Raw genomic sequence first — 18,229 nt, forward strand, 5'->3', positions numbered from 1 at the left:
CCGTCTTTGTCCCATCTAATATTCAGTTGTCCCTTCTTGGGCTAGTGGGAGCCCATCCAACTGGATTTTGTACTTCTTTTTTTCACAATTTTTAAAAAATTGTGTAAAACACATATGCTTCACAAGAGAAGCCATCGCAATGAGAAGCCTGTGCATTCCAACTAGAGTGCAGAGAAAGCCTGTGTACATCGACAGACCCAGCAAGCCAAAAGTAAATAAATAAAAAACACACATGATGTAAAATTCACCACCTTAATCATTTTTGAGTGTACAGTCTGTGATAGAATAGTCTTTCTAGATTTTTTGAATCAAGTATAGTTGATTTAGGGATTCCCTGGTGGCTCAGTGGTAAAGAATCTACCTGCCAACAGAGAAGATGTGGGTTCGATCCCTGGGTGGGGAAGATCCCCCTAGAGGAGGGCATGGCAACCCACTCCAGTATTCTTGCCTGGAGAATCCCGTGGACAGAGAAGCCTGGCGGGCTACAGTCCATGGGGTCATGGACACGACTGATCCCGCACAGACATTGGGTGCACATACATTTACAATTGTTACACAGTCTTCTTGCAGGGATCCCTGGATCATTGTGCAGTATCCCTTGTTTGCCTCTCATTCCAGTCTTTGTTTTTAAATACACTAAGCATATTCTTTTTTTTTTAATTTTATTTTATTTTTTAACTTTACAATATTTATTGGTTTTGCCATATATCAAAATGAATCCGCCACAGGTATACATGTGTTTCCCATCCTGAACCCTCCTCCCTCCTCCCTCCCCATACCATCCCTCTGGGTCGTCCCAGTGCACCAGCCCCAAGCATCCAGTATCCTGCATCAAACCTGGACTGGCGACTCGTTTCATATATGATCAGAATGGCTGCGATCCAAAAGTCTACAAGCAATAAATGCTGGAGAGGGTGTGGAGAAAAGGGAACCCTCTTAAACTGTTGGTGGGAGTGCAAACTAAGCATATTCTTAATGGGCAGCTGACACCACCATCCACCGCTTTCATCTTCCCCGACTGAAACGCATCCCCATCAAACTCACTCCCCACCCCCTCCCCCAGCCCCTGAAGCCAGCGTGCTCTTCCCTTCCCCTGATTTGCTTTGTCTCTCTTATTGCCTGAAGAATTCTGTCTTCATCCTCTAAGCCCAGTAGATTGGTGAGATTGATGCTGGGTGCGGCGCATCTTATTGTCCTGGAACTCCGTGAGGAGTCCTTTCACCATTCTGTTTCTATTTCCTAAATTTGTTTTAAATGCTTCAAACGGGCCGGGGCCCCTACCGGGGCATGAGCAGTTCTTCAGGTGTTTGCAGCTGCTGGACATTCTGCTCCGCGTCTACCTCTGTGCCAGCAGGGCCATCCCTCTCTCAGTTATTCCATGATCAGTCATTTCCCTTCTGATTTGGGTTCACCAGGTGGCGCTAGTGGTAAAGAACCCGCCTGCCAATGCAGGAGACGTTAAGAGACGGGTTAGATCCCTGGGTCGGGAAGATCCCCTGGAGAAGGAAATGGCAACCCACTCCAGTATTCTTGTCTGGAGGATTCCACGGACAGAGGACCCTAGCAGCCTGCAGTCCATGGGTTGCAAAGAGTCGGACACGACCGAAACGACTTAGTGCGCCTCAGGGATCGTGCTATGGGCTGAGGGCAGGCGTGTGTCCAGGATGTGCCGGAGGTGATGGTTTAGACGGCCCCACCCCTTTTTGGTGGTGTTGAGTACAGAGGCATTGCTCCTGACACCCTGTTTTTGCTCCCGGCTCTTCAGATGTGGCCGTTGGGTTTTTGGTCTTTATCTTTTGTCCATAATTTGCCCCACCTGAGCATGCACGCGGTTGTTTTTAGTCTCATTTAGTCTCTTTGTATTTTGTTGCTGAAGGAGAGGTGTGTCCAGGAGAAAGCACTGCAGCAAAGGGCCCCAGGTCCCAGCCCGGCTCACATGGACACACAGGCAGAGAGGCTCAGCAGGGCCCCAGAGAGGGTGCTGCCCGTGCCCTCGACCCTACTGGTCCTGTTTTACAGGCGCTGCGGTGTCTCGCTCACCAGCAGGCCGGAGGTGCTTCAAGCCCTCCCTCTTTGCAGCCACTCCCATGTCACCCCCTCCACAGGAGGGGCAAAGAGTGGCTGACACCAGTTTATCCCCCTGCCACCTCCTGTGTTGGCGGGGAAGGTTCGGGACAGGAGACGGGACAGGATGTGGAAGGTGGTCGGGGAAGCGCAAATATAAGTGTTGCTGAAACCACCCAATGGCTTCATCCTGACTCAGCACTGTCTGGGGGGAGGCCAGGCCAGGAGCTGGGTGCACAGAGGCCCACCTTCCTCTCACAGACCTTCTGTCCGCGCAGGGCCATGGTGGTTTGCTGGGCCACAAGACGGGTGAAGCAATAGAGGCAGGCCAGCTGGCCAAGTTGGAGCCTCCAGTCTGGCATCAGGGCTTGGACCAGACAGGAGGGCCTGGAGCCCCCCAGGGGCAACCTGCACAGCTGTCCTCTGAGTGCCCTGTACCCAGCTGGGCTCCAGGGCAGCCAGCCCACAGCCTGGGTCCTCCCAGCACCAACACCTGGGCAAGTCACCTCTACCCCCCGCCCCTCAGTCCCGGGCCTCCCTGGTCTGCAAAAATAGAAGGAATTGGGCAGAAAAGCCACATAATGTGGCAACAGGGAGAAGAGGCTCTGTCAGCTGGGAGGCCTCTCCCTGCCTTCCTGTCTGGTCTCCCATTGAAGCCACTTCCTCCCTCAGCGCCTCGGTTTCCCTTCTTTGCAAACGGACAGAAATCTGCACACTTCCTCAAGCTGTCTATTCCGTGAGGTGGTCCGAGCTCACCAGGCAGGGAAGGGGTCGGGCGCAGACTGAGCTCCGGGACTGTTAGCTGCCTCCTCCGCGTCCGGGATCCTATGTCCCGCCCCGAATGGAGCCTCGAGTGCGGGTACAGGTAAAGGAGGACCTCGTGGACTCCCTGGACACTTTGGGGGAGGAGGTGGGGGGCAAGGACCGCCCCTGAGTGCCTGCGGGAAGGGAGACAGCGGCGTCCCCCCCAACCTCGACCGTGGGGCTGGGCCCTCCCGACCTGGGCGGCAGGGGTGGGATCTGGGAGGTGCGCGTGGCGGGTCCCCAGGACCCACAGGCCGCCTGGAGTCCCCGCCTGCGGAGGTGACCGGCCAAGAGCCACCAGCTGCCACCGCGCTACTAGTCCTCCCCTTCCCCTCCCCCCGCGCCGTGCGGGCCAGCGTGACTATTACTACTCCTTCCATGGGAAGGCAGACCTCTCGCAGCCTGGGGCGCCGAGACCCCCGCTCCCACGTGGGGCGCCCTCTGCGCTCCGGGGATGGGCAGGGGGCCGAGCCTGGGCGCCCCCCGGTCGCGGCGGGAGGGAGCCCGACTGTCCCCCAGCATCCCAGCCCCCCCTCGGCCGTTCCACTGCGGCGGCGGCGCGGGGAGCGCGGGGCGGCGCGCGGAGATGGTAGCGCCCGCTCCGCCCCCGCCTCCCGCCGCCGCCGCCGCCGCCGCCGCCGCCGCCGTGCGCTCCGGCAGGATGGCGCGGGCCAAGCTGCCGCGCTCGCCGTCCGAGGGCAAGGCGGGCCCCGGGGGCACCCCAGCCGGCGCCTCGGCCCCCGAGGAGCCGCACGGGCTCAGCCCGCTGCTGCCGGCCCGCGGCGGGGGCTCCGTGGGCAGCGACGTGGGCCAGAGGTAGGGGCGGGGGCGCGGGGCGCCGCCGGGAGGGGCTTTGCTCTCTGCGCTCGCATCCCGCACGGGCTCCGCTCCGCTGCACCTGCCGCGTTGCCTGCAGCCCTGGGGAGGGGAGGGACGGCCGGGGTCTCCCCTGGGGACCCCCTCCCAAGCGCCCCGCCCGCTGTGTCTCCCGTCCGCCTGTGGGACCCCTGCTCCCTCCTGCTCTGATAGGCTGAGCACAGTGGGCCTGCAGCTGAAATCGGAGGAGAGAAAGGAGGTGGGGACCTGCTGACCCCTGCCCAAGCCCTGTCCCGCTGGAGGCTACACTCATGTCGGTCCCCAGCAGCCACTTGGGGTGAGGCAGGGCCAGCATCTGTGTCCCGCTCCAGAGGTAAGCAGTGTGAGGCCCAGGGCGGCCGCAGAGCAGATGGGAGCTGGGGCGCAGGCTGGGGGCTTAGTCTCCCTGGGGCTGGTGCCTGGAGCCCATGGCAGTAGAGGTGCAGGAGGCTGGTTCTCCCTGCCCGGCAGGGTCCTGCTGACCCCCTCCGGCCCCTCCTTGAGCACGGGCACAGCATGACACCCCCATTTCACTGATGAGGACACTGAGGCTCAGTCTGCAGCACTAACTCTCAGCCAGCATCTTTCCTGTGCCGGGAGCCCTTCTAGATGCTGCGGGGGAAACTGAGATGAATCAGACCCCCCTAATGTGGGCACACGTCGTGGGCACGAAAACCTGTGTGGGCTGGGCTGGGACAAGGAGAAGGGGGGCTTCCTGGGGTGCTGGCCCTGCAGGCAGAGCACTGGGAGATGGGCAGGGGCTTCCTGGCAGAGGAGACAGCCAAGGCCAAAGCCTGGGGGGCTGGGGTGTGGTGCCATGTCAGGGTTGGGGTGAGGCGTTGGCAGAGACTCAGCCAGGCAGATGGCAGACCACGGTGCCTGGGGAGCCTCCCTGCCCCTCCCCACTGACCACAGGCCCTCTGGACCCTCCACACTCTCGCACCCCATCTCCTGCTCCTTGACACGCCCCTAGGGGGCAGCTGCCCCGCGGTCATTCCCATTTGCCGGAGGAGACTGCTAAGGCAGGAGACTAAGTGCTCTAACGGGCACTCCTGGTGGACTCACACAGCTAATGGGCAGCCCCTGGGCAGGAGGGAGGCGAGTGCTGGCCAAGGCCCTGGAGACCAGATTCCTCTCTTCTCCATTCCCTTCCCGGAGGCTGTAGGGAGCAGTGAGTCCAGAGGCTTTGGTTACCGGCAGCCTGGCCCCTGCAAATGATTGGCTTCCTGCTGTCCCTGTTCCTGCAGGGACACAGGGATGGCAGGTCCTGTCCAAGCTGCATCTGAACCCGCAGTGCAGCACGGGAGCTGCGGTGGCAGGGACACCTCCTCCAGGAAGCCCTCCCCCCACTCCCACCCCTGCCGCCCCCAGTCCTGCACAGACCCTTCGTGTGAACAGCCTGGCTCGGTCCCCAAGCTGCCTCTGAGGGGCAGGGTCCTCAGAGCAGCTGCACAGCCAGCCCAGCAGCACGAGGGGCTGGTGCCTGCAGCTCATCTCTGGGAGCATTAGGTGCACGCTGTGGAGTTTGCTCCAGACAGGAGCAGTGGGGAGCCATGGCAGGTTCCGGAGCAGACGAGGACTTGCAGGGTTTCAGTTCTGCAAAGACCAGAGCAGGCAGGTGGGTGCCCTCTGCTGGAGGAGCCTGTGGCTGTAGCTTCTGCCCCAACCTGCGTGCAGTGTCTGGAGCCAGCCAGGCCTTGGCCCAGCCTAGGGAGGCCCAGAGCCTCCTGGAGGCCTCACCACTGCTGGGGAGGTAGCACGGCAGAGGCAGGGGTCTCCACTGCCCCCAGGGGACTGAGCCACAGGGAGGGGCTGGCTCCCAACTCCCTACCCAGATCGTCCCCCACCGCCTGCCCCTACCACCCTGCCGTCCTTCTCCTGGACGCCGTGGAGAGGGGAACACGGACAAGGGGAGGAGTGGGCAGCGGAGGCCAGGATGAGCTCTGAGCTCCCACTGGAGGCTGCTCGCAGAGGTCAAGGGAGCCCCAGGGCAGAAAGAAGGCAAGAGGGTCCAGGGAGGGGAAGGCAGGGGAGGCACAGGAGGACCTGGGCAAGGAGTGAGGGGCCCCCAGCAGGGGAGGCCTGTGAGCGGGACCTTGGGGTTGTCTGCGCCTTCCCCAGGGTAGTTTCAGGGGCAGGGCTCGCCAACCCAGGACCCTTACCAGGAGGGGCAGCCAAGGAAGGCGCTCGCTCAGAGCTGGGCGGAAGGAAGGGTTGGAGACAAAGGCGAAACTCTAGCCCAGGGGCTCTTCGTGAAAGGCAGGGAGGAGGGGTGGGGTCTTGGGGCGTGGGGTGGAGTCAGGCAGAGCCCGAGCAGGTGGTGCAGGGCCTGGGCGGGATCAGAATCAGCTGGAGACCCCGGGCGGGTGGCAGCTGCAGTGAGTGGCCTCTGGGGGCAACTGTACGCCCGGGCCCCCCCAACCCCCGCCGGCCCGCGCCGAACTCAGGACGGCCCCTCTGAGCCTGGCTCCCACCAAGGACAGGCCTGGGGGCTCCGGGCCCACCTCTGCGTGCAGGGCCCTGGGGGCTTCTGTGGACGGTGGCGGCCATGGCAGGCAGGGAGAGCGAGGGCTGCAGGAAACAGCGGCTTGGCCAGCCCAGGACTGGCGGTGCACTCTGCTCTGGGGGCTGAGCCTGCCTGCCCCTTGTGCTCTGAGATCGGTGCCACCCTGCTCTCCTGCTGTTCCTCCCGGATCCCTCGCCTGTGGCCGGCCTCCTGCTCGCCCGCCCAAGTCTCCCAACGCCCCCTGCCCCCGGATTTTTCCCAGGAGTCCTCACTCGGGGGCCCCCTCCTCCCCTGCAGATCCACATCTTCATGTGCCCCCCACCCCCTGGCCAGGAATCCAGCCTCTTTCCCGTCCCTTCTCCTCGACGCTTCCAGCGAGTTCCTGGTCCGCCCTGACCTGACGCTGGAACAGGCTGTGGCCCTGCCAGGCTCCCGCCCCCGGGGGAGCAGCTGTCACCCAACTCAGCACTCAGGCAGTGCCTGGGCCAGAGGGGATCTGAGCTGGATAAACACGCAGAACCTGCCAGAAGCTTCCAGAGACCCCAGACCCAGTGAAGCCCAGGCCCCCTGCTCTCTGCAGGCCCAGCCAGCACCTGGCCCACCCACGGGGCACCCGGAGCTGTAGGCTGGGGCCCCACCCAGAGGGCCCTACACAAGGCAAAGCAGGCTGGCTCCCTCCTCCCTGCCTGTGGCCTTGGGAAGGCAGCGGTCCCCTCTGAACCTTGGTTTCCTCTTCTAGAAGATGTTTGCTTTAAGGATTGAAGGAGAGGCCCCATGAAGCTGGAGACGCTGGGCCAGACGGGAGGGACACCAGCAAAGAGCAGACCCTCTGTGCCCCGCCCCCCACCAGTCCCTGATGCTCCCACCAGCTTCTCCCTCCCAGTCTCCAGTTAGTGCAGGCCACACCCACCTTGGTGTTCTCTGGCTGCAGCCAGTCTGGAAGAACCCTAGGCCAAGGCAGCCTCAAGGGCAGCAGGTGTGTGTTGCTGGCCCAGGAGAGGGGGTGCCCCTGGGGGTCCCTAAGAAGCATCAAACTGTCTTGTCACCAGGAAGCCGAGGGGGCAGGGCAGTGGGGTGGCACCAGGGCCTGTAGAGGGCAGGGGCATCAAGGAGAGGTGGGCAGGCTTGACGACAAGGAGCCCAACTGTCATGTCCAGCTGGTGGCCCCTGTGTGTGGGGTGCCTCTCGCTGCCATCAGCTTCCTGGGTGTCGAGGGGGGCTCACCTGCTCCTTCCTGGACCCTGGGGTCACACGAGGCCTGGGGCAGTCTCAGTGCAGAGCAGAGCCGTGGGCGCTCCTGAACCTGCTGTCCAGCCACTCGCTTGGCTGCAGGCGGGAGCCCGTCCTGCGTGCCATCTGCTGGAAGCGTCACCCTGTCCCACCGGGGTGGGCACGGGGTGCATGTACCCACACTGCCGCGGGTGCTGTGCTGCTTCTGGGGCATCTGCGGGCCAGGCCCCACCAGGGGGTGTGCGCATGGGCGTGCCCTGCTCCCCTCGGCCCCTGCCCGAGTCCTCCCTCTGTGTCCGGGAGCCCAGGCTCTCCCATCTGTCCATCCGTCCGCTGTCTGTGTTGATGTGTCCGCTCCATTCCGCCCTCAGGCTTCATGTGGAAGAGTTCAGCCTGGACTCCTCTGTGTCTCAGTAAGTGCTTGGTTCACAGTGTCCTCCTGGCCCCGAGCAGACCCTGGGGGAAGGTGCTTGGGCCATGACTGCCCAGGGGGAGGGTCCGCCGTGCCCAACACCATCTGTCCTGCACCCAGGCCAGAGCAGAGCATGGCCGGGGCTGCTGGACCTTGAGTGGGGCTGAGGCTGGGGGCAGAACGGGGTGTGGCTCTCTGGGAAGGAGCCTGGGAGTGGGAAATGGGGTGTCCAGAGCCAGATACCCCACGGCCCCACAGTGGTGACGACAGCGGGGGATGAGGACCCCGCTATGGTACTGGTGTAGGGTCAGCAGGTGACCGCTGGGGACGCAGGCTTCAGCCCACTGCGGCCACCTGTGCAGATCCAGGACCCCAGGCGCCTGGCCCAGCTGCTCCACCATGAGCCCCTCCAGGCTTTTCCTGACTTCAGTTAGGGCCGCAGAGGACACTTTGAGGTCAGGGGACCCAAGCCCCTCAGCACCCCCGCCGGGCGTATTCCTGGGAAGGAACCCCTCACCTGCTCACGCCCACGGAGTCCAGATTGGCCACCACGTGGGGCCTGATTATTCTTTCGTTAATTAACACCGTTGGCAGTGGCCACCAGCACTCACTCCGGGCTTCTCCACGGTGCCTTCTGCAGCCTGAGGCTCGGGCATCATTACCCAGGCCAGCCCTGGGCCTCCGTCCCCCAGCCGCGGTGCAATGTGTAACCAGAGAGGGGGACAGTGCCTCTGCTGGCTCCCCGGGGGCGGGTCTCAGGCTGTTGGCAGGGTGAGGGGGGAATGGACAGTTGCAGCCGCCCGAGGGGCTGAGGCTGTGGTCCTCTGCCCCAGAGCTGCATGGTGACCAGCAGATCAAATGTCCCTGGGCCCTCGGAGGCCCAAGGAGGCTTGCCGGGGACCTGACCCAGCCAAGATGCCAGACCAGTACTGGAGAGGCCCAGGACAACACTGTTGCTTTGAGAGGTTGCTGCCCACCCTGCCTGGCAGCTTGGAGCCTTTGCTTTTCTTAGCATCCCAGACCCCAGGAGGGGCAACTGGCAGAGAGGAGGCCTGTGGCCGCAGGCTGGCCTGTGCCCCAGCCTGTGCAGTGAGGGTTGGGGGGGCTACAGCAGAGGCCCGTGTCCCCCCCGACGCCCCCACGGGTGAATCTGCAACGGGGCTGGGTGTGGCGGAGGCAGAACGGTCCCAGTGCCACCGTCAGCTCAAGGGCCCCGCCCCCAAACCAGACTAGCTCAGCTCCTTGCCGATCCAGCCCAGGACCTGGAGCAGAGCAGGCCACGTGTCTGTCCCGCCCGGGCCCCTGGGCGGGTCACAGGTTCTGCTCAGTCTCAGAATAGCTGGCCTCAGAGTTGGTGCTTGGGCCTGGGCTCTGCTCTTCCGTCTTGCCCGCGGGCTCCTCAGCCTCCTGCCTGGAGCTCCCAGGCACCTGCAGACAGCCACCAGCCTGCAGCAGGCCCCTAGGAAGGAGACCACCGGACCTCGGCCCCATGTGAGTGCGCGGCTGTCACAGCCAGGCGGGTGGGCCTGCCCGCGGCCATGTGCCTGGTGTCTGGCCACCCTCCCACCAGGGCTGGCCGCCTGGCCCTGCGTTTGCAGTTTCCCGGCACAGGCCATCTGTGCCGGAACTGCCTGCCAGGAATCCCTGGAAGGCCGCTCCCCAGCCTGCCAGTCAGCCCACCAGTCAGCCCCCCGGTCAACTGGGGGGGGCTGCAGTGTCCTCCACCTGCCGCGCCTGGCAGGACCCGTCCGGGTGTGGGGTGGGGTGGGTGGGGTTCGAGCCACTTTGCTGGCACAAGGGGGCCCCCTCCAGTCCATCCAGTGTGGACAAGACCCTGCACGCCAGCCGTGGGCCTGGGCCTGGGCCACTCGAATGCAAGCCGCGTGGGGATGGGCCAGAGCTGACTGCTGGACCCGAAACTCGAGAGCCCTAGGCTCCAGGGGGAGCCCAGAGGCCCATGTCTTTCAACCCTCTGCGTGACGTGAGCCAGCACCCAGCCTGGGTGGGCTTCCGTTTCCATGCGTATGGGCACGAGGCTCGCAGGAGCCCCCTGAGAGGCCCGGGGAGGGGCTGGGGGCATGGCTCTTGAGCTGCCCAGCCTGAGTCCCTGTCCTCACAGTCAGAGAGCTGCTCACTCCGAGCAGGACAGACAGACCAGGGCTGAGGACTGTCCCGGACGGGTGTGGGTTTGGCCTGGGGCTCGTGGCCTAACCCCGGGGGTGCCCCAGGGCCCTTCTGAGGCCAGGGTCCCGGAAGCCTCAGGGCCCCATGACTAGGCCTGCCCAGAGCTTGACACCTTCCTCCGCCCTGGGCTAAGCAGCAGTGGCCCCTCTGCTGTGCCCAGCCCTCCCCGCCGGCCGCCCACTGAAGGATTGAGTGGCTGAACAGGAGCAGGCGTGTAGGGGGTGGACACCTCGTCTGCCCCTGCCCAGGGCTCTTGAGCTTGTTAGCAGGGCCGTCGCCATGTGAGCTCTTGGTGGTGTCCCAGCTCCTGGCCCCCGCCCAGCCCTCCCCTGCTCCTCAGAGCAGCATCCCACGGGCTTGGCAGCCAGCTCCACCATGGGGCCACCAAGAAGCCTCGAGCCACAGCTGGTGGGCATCCACCACGTGCCACCTGCGGCCACACACGTGGGCTTACAGCACAGCGCCATCTTCTCTGGGTGACGTAAGTGATGGGTATCGGCCAGAGTCGGACTCAGTAAAACCACCCCTGATTGCTGGCACCACTGAGAGAGGGTGGCAGGGCAGGGCCAAGGGCGGGTATTCTCTCTCACTTAATCCTCCTCTGAAAACCAACAATTAGCTTGATTTTGGGGCTTCCCTGGTGGCTCAGATGGTAAAGAATCTGCCTGTAATGCAGGAGACCTAGGTTCAGTCCTTGGGTGGGGAAGATCCCCTGGAGGAGGGCATGGCAACCCACTCCAGTATTCTTGCCTAGAGAATCCCATGGACAGAGGAGCCTGGCGGGCTACAGTCCATGGGGTCACAAAGAGTGGGACATGACTGAGTGACTAAGCACAGCACAGCAGAGCCTGACTCTTCAAGGGAGAACCCGAGGTACAGAGGAGATTGTTTTGATTTCTCCACAGATGCAGCAGTGCTGCCAGGCACCCTCAGGATGCCCGGGGCAGGCGGTTGCTGTCACTGCCTGTTCCCCAGGTGAGGCAGCTGAGGCTCAGACAGGTGGGGCCAGGCAGGTGAGGAGCAGGGCTCTGTCGGACCAGATGGTCCATGCCCCCCTGGTGGCCATTTCTTTCAGGAGCCTTGCTGAGCCAAGAGCACACCCTCAGCTGAATTACACCCACCGCCTTAAACTTTAGGTTAAAGGGAAAGCTTGCAACTTGCATTCTGTGGTGGGAGAAGTGGGCAGCCACAGCTCGTGGAGGCAACATACTTCCCTGGCAGTCCAGTGGCTAAGATGCATGCTTCTAGTGTAGAGGGCACAGGTTTGATCCCTGCTCAGGGAAGATCCCCCATGCCACACGGTGCAGCCAAAAAAAGAAAAAAAAAGTGGAGGCGGCTCTGTGGATTTCCCCAGCACCCAGGCTCAACTTCCCAGGCCAGACCTGTCTGGGTGTCCATAGCTGCCTGGGCGTGGGGACTGACAGGTGATGTGGGTTTCTTGTCCACATCAGTTACTAGGAGCAATTCCTAGGCCACTAATTACTAGGAGTAACTGGTCCCAGGTCAGCCATCCTGACCCCTGGATCTGGGCAGGGACTTTCAGGGGAGGGGTGCCCAAGTGGAGGGCACGAGGGGTGGGGACCCCTCCTTGAGGCTTCGCTGTGCAGGCAGGAGAGTGAGGGGGCATGTGGTCCCTCGGAACATGTGGGCACCACTCAGGGGTGGCTGCCCCTGACCTGACCCCGGCCCAGCCCGGGTTGTCTGAGCCCCTCCTTCACAGAGAAGGCTTTTGACCAGCTCCCCCCAGGGACCCTAGGGAGCTCCACTGACCTGGCCCCAGGCAGCACCTACAGAGGGGGCTGGGGTTCAGGTCTAGTGGGGTACACTGGGGTGCAGTGGGGTGTGCAGAGATGTACTGGAGTACAGTGTACAGCGAGGCGTGCAGAGGTGCAGTGCAGTGTGCTGGGGAGCACTGGGCGTACTAGGGGGCCATGTACAGTGGGTTGTGCTGGGGTGTAGTCTACACTGGGGAACACAGGGTACAGTGGTATGCTCAGGGATATACTAGGACCCATGCGGGCTTCCCCGGTGGCTCAGATGGTAAAGAATCTGCCGGCAATGCAGGAGACCCAGGTTTGATCCCTGGGTCAGGACGATCCCCTGGAGGAGGGCGTGGCAACCCACTCCAGTATTCTTGCCTGGAGAATCCCTCGGACAGAGGAGCCTGGTGGGCTATGGTCCATGGGGTTGGAAAGAGTCGGATACAACTGAGTGACTCACATTCATGAGGAGTACTCTGGGCTGTGATGTACAGTGAGAGTGCTTGGGTACGGCGGACAGTGGGGTACACAGAGGGGTGCTGGAGTGCAGTGGAGTGTGCCGGGGTGGGGTGTATCATCGGGCGCACTGGCGGTATGGGCCCATCCCCTCTCACGGAGGGCTAACAGAAATGTGCCGGGGTGCACAGTGTGCAGTGGGTGCTCTGGGCTTGGACCCTGCTCTGCGGGAGGCCTGTCCTGCTGCCCCGCTGACCACACTGCATCCGGACCTGAGGGTGGGGGGCCCACACCACCGTCACTCTCCCTGGGCCCTGAGCCCTGTGACCAGGGGCGGCCGCTGTGGTCAGGCCGGGGCCCCCCACTCTGCAAAGATCAGGAAGGTGCTGGGGTTCTGCCCACGGCCCCTCCCTCGGGTCCATCACCTGGGCAGGTGCAGACGGCTGCTGCCGGCACGTTAGGTCTGTTTCACATGCTTTGGGTCGAACAGGCTTTGGGGAGCGATGAATATTTTAAACACTTCTCGAAGATGATGGGGTCACCAGCCCCTGGCAGAGCGGTGTCACAAAACTTTCAAGGTGACAGCGGCATTAATTTCTGCGTTGATCAGAGCTGGAGCCTGGTCAGAGGGGGAGGATGTTCAGAGCCTCCGCTCTGAATGGGGGCGGGGATGGGGAGCAGGGACTGGGGCCAGCGTGCACCTCACCTCTGACTGGACCACTGTCGTGCCTCCCAGCTGCTCCACCGCCACCTCCTCCATGCAGCCCTCCAGGATTCCTTGGGCCGCACAACTCTGCCTTCAGGGTGCTGGATGTCCCTGCCTCCTCTCTCTGTGTGTGTCATGACCATCACACAGAGCCGTGGGTGAGCCGCTGCCTCACCTGAACGGCCTTGTCCCACCTCCACAACATCTCCGGGGGTGGCTTAGCTCGCCTGGGTAACTTGGACCAGGCCTTTCAGGGCCAAAGCCTCACCCCAAATCCCAGGCTACCAGTGCCTCTGTCTGGTCAGGGGTCGGGGAATGGCGATGATGCCCGCGGGCCACTCTGGGGTCCTGAGACCAGCCTCAATTGCGGCTGAGGCAGCCTGGAATGGAGGCCGTGTGGGGGCCAGCAGGTGCCAGCCCAGAGCAAGGCAGTCCCAGCCCCAGACCCACTTCTGGGAGGAAGGCAATGCTAGACCCTTCCTGCGCAAGAACCTGGCAGCAGGGCCGTGGCTGTCTTGCCTGCTGCCAACACCGGAGTTCTCCCTGTGGTGGAACATGACACCCTGGCAGGCCACAGCGGGCCTGCGCCTAAGGTGTGGGCAGCGGCCCGTCCTCCCAAGCCCCACCTGCCTCCTCATTCAACAGGCTGCTCCTGCCAGTCTGTGCGGTCTGTTCCCCGGAGGCTGGGCACCCACCCAGGGGCTCAGGGTGTCTGAGGACTGTGTGGGGCAACAGCCACGGCTGGAGGGGCCCCACTGCCAGCCCTGACCATCCCACAGGCTACAGCAGGCTTCAAGGCACAAGCCACCAGGGGCCCCCAGAAAAGCACCTGGCCGTCAGCTTCTGGAACATTCTGTGCAAAGCATATGGTGTGTTTTGAGCCAAGGGCTGGCCACTCAGGCCACCTATAGTCCTGGCAGCTGCCATGATGGCCCAGGCTGGGGGCCATGAGTGTGCGCATCTGCAGGGCCTGGAGGGCCCCAGGCACTGGGAGGGAGGCAGCCAGCCAGCAGATCTTCTGGGGGCACGTGGGGATGTGGGGCTTTGGGCTGGAGCCCCCAGCCCCAAGCCCACGCCTTCCTACCCCCCAGGGTCCAGGTGGAGTTCTACGTCAACGAGAACACCTTCAAGGAGAGGCTTAAGCTGTTCTTCATCAAAAACCAAAGATCCAGTGAGTGGGGTCTGTAGAGGGGCAGGGCAGAGAGGCTCTGTTGGAGCGGGCGGGGCGATGGGCGTGCTCCTTGTCTCAGCTCCTTGCCACCTTCCAGGGTGGGAGATGCTGGGACCCTGGGGGGGTGCGCCCCTCCTGGAGGCAGGGCTAGCCACGGCCACCAAGGCCACCAGCTCAGCCCCCCGCTCCCTGGCACCACTGTGTGGCCCTCTCCTTTGCCCTGTGGGCTCCCTCCACCTGCCTTCCCAGCAGGAACCTGGCCACCTGGGATGCAGGATGGGGTGCAGAGGCGGTGCTTGTGGGTTCTGGTCCATCGATCTGTAGGTTCCTCCCCCAAGATCCAGGCCCGCCCCCAGGGCCAGCAGCTCAGGGACACTCTGCTCCTCGTCCATGAGGTGGGAGGGCATGGGGCCTCTCGGAGGCCGGCCTGGCAGAGCCCCCCCAACGCAGAGCCACCTGGTCAGTGTTGGTCAGGACAGCCGGGTACAGCGGCCCAGGTGCAGCGTCCCAGCCGCTCCAGGAGCCCTGACCACTGCCTCCCCCACCCACCCCCACCCACAGGCCTGCGGATCCGGCTGTTCAACTTCTCCCTGAAGCTGCTGACCTGCCTGCTGTACATTGTCCGCGTCCTGCTGGACGACCCAGCCCTGGGGATCGGATGGTGGGTGACCTGTGGGCCAGGGGCTGGGCCTTCCTGGTGCTGTGACAGAGGCTGATGGGGTTTGCACAGGGGTCTGTGTGTGGGAACCCCCCCACACCAGAGCCGTGGCTGGGACACAGCCCTCAGGCTGGCACTGACACTGGGTGTCCTTGCTGTGGACGGTGGCTGCACTTGCAGCTGCACCCGGACGGAACTCTCCCAGAGGGTCTGGGATGCCCCCTCCCTGCCTGCCCAGTGGCGCCCGGGGGTCTCGGTGAGGGACTCTGGCTCCCCCAGCTCCTCCTGGGTGGGTGGGGGTAGCAGGCCTCAGTGGGGAGAGGAGGTGAGCCCCTTTCTCTGGAATCCCCTGGTTCCCCTGCCTCTCCCAGCCCTGGGGCCTCTCCCTTATTTACATGGAACACCTGCTGCGGGGCTTCCCAGAAAGGCCATGGGCACAGTGCCCGCGCCTCCTGAGCGGATGCCCAAGAGCCCACAGCTAGACGAGGTACTTCCTGCCTCGTGTTGTCCAGAGGGCCCCGCGCTCCTGCTCGCGCTGCTGATGGGAAGCAGTTTTCTGCCCTGGAAGCTGGTGTGGCTGGCTCTCTGTGCCCATGTCTGTCACGTCTCAGGGATGCCTGGCGTGATGCCTTCTCAGCACCACGTTGGTCCTGGTGGACACTGAGCTGGGGGCATGCAGGGCTGGGCTCATCTGCAACTGGGTCCCCATCTGCCCTGGGAGCCTCTCTTGACTCCTTCATACCCAGATTGGGGTTCCAGAAGGTTCTGGAGTGGTCCTCTCTCCTGTTTCTCCTCTTTCTGGGGGTTTCCTCAGCTTCCTCTCCAGCCCTCTAGCTGAGGTTTTCACTTCTGCTCCCGTATTTTGTGATTTCCAAGAACTCTTCATCTTCAGGCGTCAGCCCCACTGCAGGTGTCCTGCCGTCGGCATCTCTGGGGTTTGTCCAAAACCCTTTCCTTTCTTATATGTTTCTCTTCTGCTCAGTCTCTGGGCTTGTGGGCAGGGGACTTCCTCAAATGTCCCGCCACTCACACTAAGGGTGGGCGTCCAGAGGCCAAGGGCCCAGCAGTCAGGATGTGTCCTTCACTTGTCGCCCCAGCTCCTCAGAGCAGATCCTTCCCCTCCTCACTGGAGGATAGGGCCTGGCCACTGGGCTCCTGCTGGCTGAGTTGGGAAGGAGGCAGGGGTGAAAGGTCGCTGTGCAAGCTTGCATCTTCCCCACCCCCACGTGCAGTGGGGCGGGTCGCCAGGCCAGACTCCTTCACCTGCTCCTGAGAACAGACCTCGTCTTCATCCTGAGTGTGGGAGGGCAGGTCGCACTGTGGTGGTTTGAGAAGGGCTCTAACTGACTTTGAGAGCACTCTTCTGTGTTCATCTCACCTTCTCCCACCTCCAGAGACATCGAGGCACCTGGCTTTACATCCCCAGGGAGACCAGGTCTGTTGTATTCATTGCACAGCACCTGGCACGTGGTGGGTGGGTGGGAGAGCAAATGGATGGATGGGGGCTGGGAGAGGCATGGGTAGAGTGGATGGATGGGGAGGGGGTGGATGGATGATGGTGGATGGATGGGTGGTGGAGGGTGGATGGATGGAAGATGGACGGACGGATGGATGGGGAGGGGGTGGACTGATGATGGTGGATGGATGGAGGCTGGATGGATGAGTGGATAGAAGGATGGATGGTGGGTGATGTAAGGACACTGGATGTGGATGGATGGGTCAGATGGATAGGATAGATGGGTGGGTGGGTGGTGGATGAATGGAAGGGTGGCTCATGACTCCTATAGGTATTAAGTTTGCAACAACAGGCTCAGGTGCAGGAGGAAGTGGGCCAATTGAGGAAAAAAGGAGGGAGCCACCTGCCACCATGGGACTCCCTGAGAGTCAGGTCCCACAGCTCGGCGACCCTGGCTTCGGCTGTAATCTGGGGCGGAACTAGCATGGCAGCCAGGCCCCTGCCCCCTTCCCGGTGGAGGGCGTCCCGGTGGCTTGGGGAAGCTCCTTCTCAGGAGTGACTTGGGGAACCTGCTTCTTAGAGTCAGCACACTGAGCAGGAGCATGCTTTTCTCTCCGTGTCGCACACACACTGTCCAGCCTCGTTTCGGCAGCTCTGGCCTCCAGGAGGCCCTGAGGGCTCCAGGTCCATCTCTGGCCGCGCACAGCCCTTCCCCTGCCGGCAGCCCAGGTGGAGCCCCCAGCCCCCTCCCGGGCTCCCCGCTGGTGTTCGCCTACCCGGCTGGCCCCTCCCCCTGCCCCTCCCCCCTCCTCCTCAGAGACCCGCCCCCTCAGAGACCTCCTTTTCAGAGACCCACACCCTCAGAGACCCACCCCCTCAGAGACCCGCCCCCTCAGAAGCCCTCCCCCTCAGAGACCCACATCCTCAGAGACCCGCCCCCTCAGAGGCCCGCCCCCTCAGAGACCTCCTTTTCAGAGACCCACACCCTCAGAGACCCGCCCCCTCAGAGACCCACACCCTCAGAGACCCACCCCCTCAGAGACCCGCCCCCTCAGAGACCTCCTTTTCAGAGACCCACCCCCTCAGAGACCCACCCCCTCAGAAGCCCTCCCCCTCAGAGACCCACATCCTCAGAGACCCGCCCCCTCAGAGGCCCGCCCCCTCAGAGACCTCCTTTTCAGAGACCCACACCCTCAGAGACCCGCCCCCTCAGAGACCCACACCCTCAGAGACCCACACCCTCAGAGGCCCACCCCCTCAGAAGCCCTCCTCCTCAGAGGCCCGCCCCATCAGAGACCCGCCCCCTCAGAGACCTCCTCCTCAGAGACGCGCCCCCTCAGAGACCCTCCTCCTCAGTTCAGTTCAGTTCAGCCTCTCAGACTGACTCTTCAGGACAGCCCCCTGTACTGCAGCACGCCAGGCCTCCCTGTCCATCGCCAACTCCCGGAGTTTACTCAAACTTATGTTCATTGAGTCAGTGATGCCATCCAACCACCTCATCCTTTGTCGTCCCCTTCTCCTCCTGCCTTCAGTCTTTCCCAGCATCAGGGTCTTTTCTAATCAGTCAGTTCTTCGAATGACGTGGCCGAAGTATTAGAGTTTCAGCTTCAGCATCAGTCCTTCCAATGAATATTCAGGACTGATTTCCTTTAGGATGGACTGGTTGGCTCTCCTTGCAGTCCAAGGGACTCTCAAGAGTCTTCTCCAACACCACAGTTCAAAAGCATCAATTCTCTGGCGCTCAGCCTTCTTTGTATTTCAACTCTCACATCCATACATGACTACTGGAAAAACCATAGCTTTGACCAGATGGACTTTTGTTGGCACAGTAATGTCTCTGCTTTTTAATATGCCGTCTAGGTTGATCATAACTTTTCTTCCAAGGAGCAAGCGTCTTTTAATTTCATGGCTGCAGTCACCATCTGCAGTGATTTTGGAGCCCCCAAAATTAAAGTCTGACACTGTTT

At 62.5% G+C, this 18,229-nt stretch overlaps 1 protein-coding gene across 12 annotated transcripts in view; it reads left to right on the top strand.

Annotated features, from left to right (window-relative positions):
• Nucleotides 1–18,229, top strand: part of KCNT1 (potassium sodium-activated channel subfamily T member 1) — a 79,215-nt gene that overhangs the window by 25,548 nt on the left and 35,438 nt on the right. For 3 of the 12 annotated variants that reach the window (XM_027556712.1, XM_027556715.1, XM_027556713.1), the window contains exons 1-4: nt 3,527–3,684; nt 7,831–7,872; nt 14,069–14,148; nt 14,710–14,809. In XM_027556712.1, the coding sequence (XP_027412513.1) occupies nt 3,530–3,684; nt 7,831–7,872; nt 14,069–14,148; nt 14,710–14,809 (377 nt within the window). In that variant the 5' untranslated portion in view covers nt 3,527–3,529. Of the gene's footprint in view, nt 1–2,691; nt 2,930–3,526; nt 3,685–7,276; nt 7,873–7,894; nt 9,363–10,446; nt 10,537–10,960; nt 11,031–14,068; nt 14,149–14,709; nt 14,810–18,229 lie in introns of those variants that run through there. The other 9 variants (XM_027556716.1, XM_027556717.1, XM_027556714.1 and 6 more) reach the window with 9 other exon arrangements.

This window comes from Bos indicus x Bos taurus, chromosome 11, assembly GCF_003369695.1.
Source record: "Bos indicus x Bos taurus breed Angus x Brahman F1 hybrid chromosome 11, Bos_hybrid_MaternalHap_v2.0, whole genome shotgun sequence".
NCBI classification, from domain to species: domain Eukaryota; kingdom Metazoa; phylum Chordata; class Mammalia; order Artiodactyla; family Bovidae; genus Bos; species Bos indicus x Bos taurus.